General features: G+C 35.8%; 1 protein-coding gene across 1 annotated transcript; it reads left to right on the top strand.

Moving 5' to 3' along the window:
* The first annotated feature begins 1,266 nt into the window (after nt 1-1,266).
* LOC131857890 (uclacyanin 1-like) lies at nt 1,267-2,675 on the top strand. Its single transcript, XM_059210667.1, has 2 exons — nt 1,267-1,756; nt 1,906-2,675. Exons 1-2 carry the CDS (start codon nt 1,267-1,269, stop codon nt 2,673-2,675), a joined length of 1,260 nt encoding a protein of 419 aa, XP_059066650.1.
* Nucleotides 2,676-3,105: the final 430 nt, after the last annotated feature.

Here is a 3,105-nt window from a genome sequence, read left to right on the forward strand (position 1 = left end):
TGGTGGACACTTGGAGGATTGGGAGTTGGTTCCCCTAGAACTTTGAAAGGAGTTGGAGGGGGTTCTTGCTAATGATAGCATTGGTTGTAGTACTGGATGATTTTTTCTATTCTTCATTCTTGTTTATGTTTCTCTCTGGGGCCTTTGCCCTATTCTTCTAATGTAATGTTACTTTCTGAATCTCCATAAATTTTTTACTCCTTTTCCAAAAAAATTAATTCTTACTTGAATCACGATGAGTAATTTAAACTCATAAATTATCCAAAGCTTTGGAAAAAAGTGAACTTCCAAATTTAAGCTCATTTTAAGGAAAAATTAGAGTATTTAGAAAAAGTGCCTTGCAATAGGAAGACAATCTAATGCACCTCATGATTATTGTTTTCCACATTTATGCACCTGGTAAGAAATAAGTAGAAATTTAAGGACATGAGCAAAGAAGGATGAACTCTAGTCAAGGGCTATACCACTAATCAAAATTCTAGAGTGTCAAAATGGGTAGAAGCTAACAAAGAAATACAAAACAAGTTGTTTTGTGGCAAACTATGAACTTCTTCATCTAGTTTAGTGAAAGCCTTTGATGAAATGGTATATAGTTCAACCGACACCTAAGGACTACAACAATAACTCTTTTGTGCTACAATTTGCTATACGGGTTCCAAAAGGGCTTTGACAAGACAGTTTAGTTGCATTTAATAATTAAACTAAAAATGAGAATACAATTATATTCTGATTTGAATTACGCTGACTGCATATTACACTCATATAATGGATGTAAAAGCCTTTGTAAGCAAAAACTACAAGCATTAAATTTGACATCCTTGTTGGATGTCATCCTCCATTTCAATAGTTATTTTATTTTAGTTTTTTTTATCTACCAAAAGAAAATAATATAATTATGATGGTCTTAATAGAATTTTTTTCTTTTGTCAAAAGTTTAATAGAAATATAATAATATAATAATAATAGTTTTATACTAAAAATCTTTTTATATTTTAATAAAATATAGAAATATAATAACAAGAAATTATTAAAACTTAGTAACATAATCATATTTTTATAATAATTTATTTAATTTTAATTTTAATATCATAATATAATAATAATTTAATATTAATTATAACATAATGATATAATAATTTTCTAAGCAGAATAATGAAAATAATGATATGTTTGGAGGTACTCTATCTATATTCCTCTAGAGATGAATAAGCTAGTTTAATTATTAAATGAAAAAAAAAAAATGTCTTTATCAAAGCCGTCGTTTTGATGCTAAGGTCGGAACAAGGCAAGAAAGCCCTTTTGATGCTACGGTCCGAACAAGAAAAGAGACGTGGAAAACAGTGCGGTTTCGGTCTTCTCAAGACATTCGTTTTGATTTTACGTATCGAACGAGTTCGGCGACGTTCACCACAGTGCCATCCATGGACTCGCCCGCCCAGCTCCGGCTTTATGGCCATTAGTCAAACAGAGAGCTATAAATGGGCATCCCCACGTACTACGTCCCATCCATCTTTAGGTGGAAAAATACTTTCTAATCATATTAGAAGGTATTATAGACAGAACTCTATGGCGATAAAATGTATGGTTTCTGTCATAACTCTGGCCTCTGTATTATCAATTATAATGGTATCGGACATCGTCATTGCTGCACCCTATTTCAACGTTATTACAGTCGGTGACGAGACCGGGTGGACACGTGACTTTGACTACCAGGCGTGGGCAAAAGGCAAAAAATTCCCTGTTGGAGACACGCTAGGTATTTTCATCCTCCTCCAACGTCAATTTTATACATAACTATACATCTTCTCTATTTTTAGATTTACGTTAGAGAATCTGAATTTGAATGAACAGTGCGATAATGCTAACACCCATTGTGTGTAAATGTGTATTGGGTGCTTGTCACAGTGTTCAATTACCCTAAGGGTTTTCACAACGTGATGATGGTAAACGGCTCGGCATTCAAAAACTGCGTAAAAGAATCAAATTCGAGAACTTTAGAGAGCGGCCAGGACAAGATAGTATTGAAGGCCGCTGGGAATATGTGGTTCCTCTGCGGAGTGGGCGAGCATTGCGAAAGCGCTCAGAAGCTCAAAATAAAAGTTCTTGAAAGTAAATTTCCCTTTCCGATTCCTCTTCCACCTCCACCTAGTGAAAGTTCTTGGCCTTTTCCAATTCCTTTTTCACCTCCACCTGCTGAAAGTAAATGGCCTTTACCGATTTTTTCACCTCCACCTGCTGAAAGTAAATGGCCTTTACCGATTTTTTCACCTCCACCTGGTAAAAGTAAATGGCCTTTACCGATTTTTTCACCTCCACCTGAAAATAAATTCCCCTTTCCGATTCCTTTTTCACCTCCACCTGCTGATAGTAAATTGCCTTTTCCGTTTCCTTTTCCATCTCCACCTGCTGAAAGTAAATTGCCTTTTCCAATTCCTCTTTCACCTCCACCTGCTGAAAGCAAATGGCCTTTTCCTCTTCCGTCTCCACCTGCTGAAAGTAAATGGTCTTTCCCGATTCCTTTTCCACCTGCATCATCACCACCACGAAAAACATTGTACTCTAAGTTTCCTTTTGGCCCATTAACACCTGAACCAGCACCATCACCATCACCATTCTCCATCAATTTTCCGTTTCCCGGTACTTCCCCTGCACCTGTAGCAGCACCAGCAGCATAATCGTCATAATGGAATGGAGTGTTTGGAGAACACTGGTCTACTCCTGCTCCATTTTGCGTCTATCGTTCGAGACCTTGGTGAAGCAGTTTTATTAGCATGTCCTTTGATTCTCTTTCTTTGTTTTATGTTTGCTTAGTTAAATAGTTTATGGTGCAGACCTATATGAATAGGCTGTCAAATAAGACCTTAACGGTGGAAGGAACAATTCCACTTGATCGTGCAGACCTATATGAATAGGCTGTAAAATAAGACTTTAACTGTGGAAGGAACAATTCCACTTGAAAATGTGTTAATGTTGTGCCTCTTCGTCTTTTAGATTGTGGTCTTTTGACGATGAGTTATTTAACTTGAAAAATGCATCTTTCATTTTTATCTGATGTGTGAATATAGTTAGTTTACAATAAAGTTATTCAAGCAATTTAAGGTTAAT

The sequence above is a fragment of the Cryptomeria japonica genome, chromosome 8 (genome assembly GCF_030272615.1).
Source record: "Cryptomeria japonica chromosome 8, Sugi_1.0, whole genome shotgun sequence".
Taxonomy (NCBI): Eukaryota; Viridiplantae; Streptophyta; class Pinopsida; order Cupressales; family Cupressaceae; genus Cryptomeria; species Cryptomeria japonica.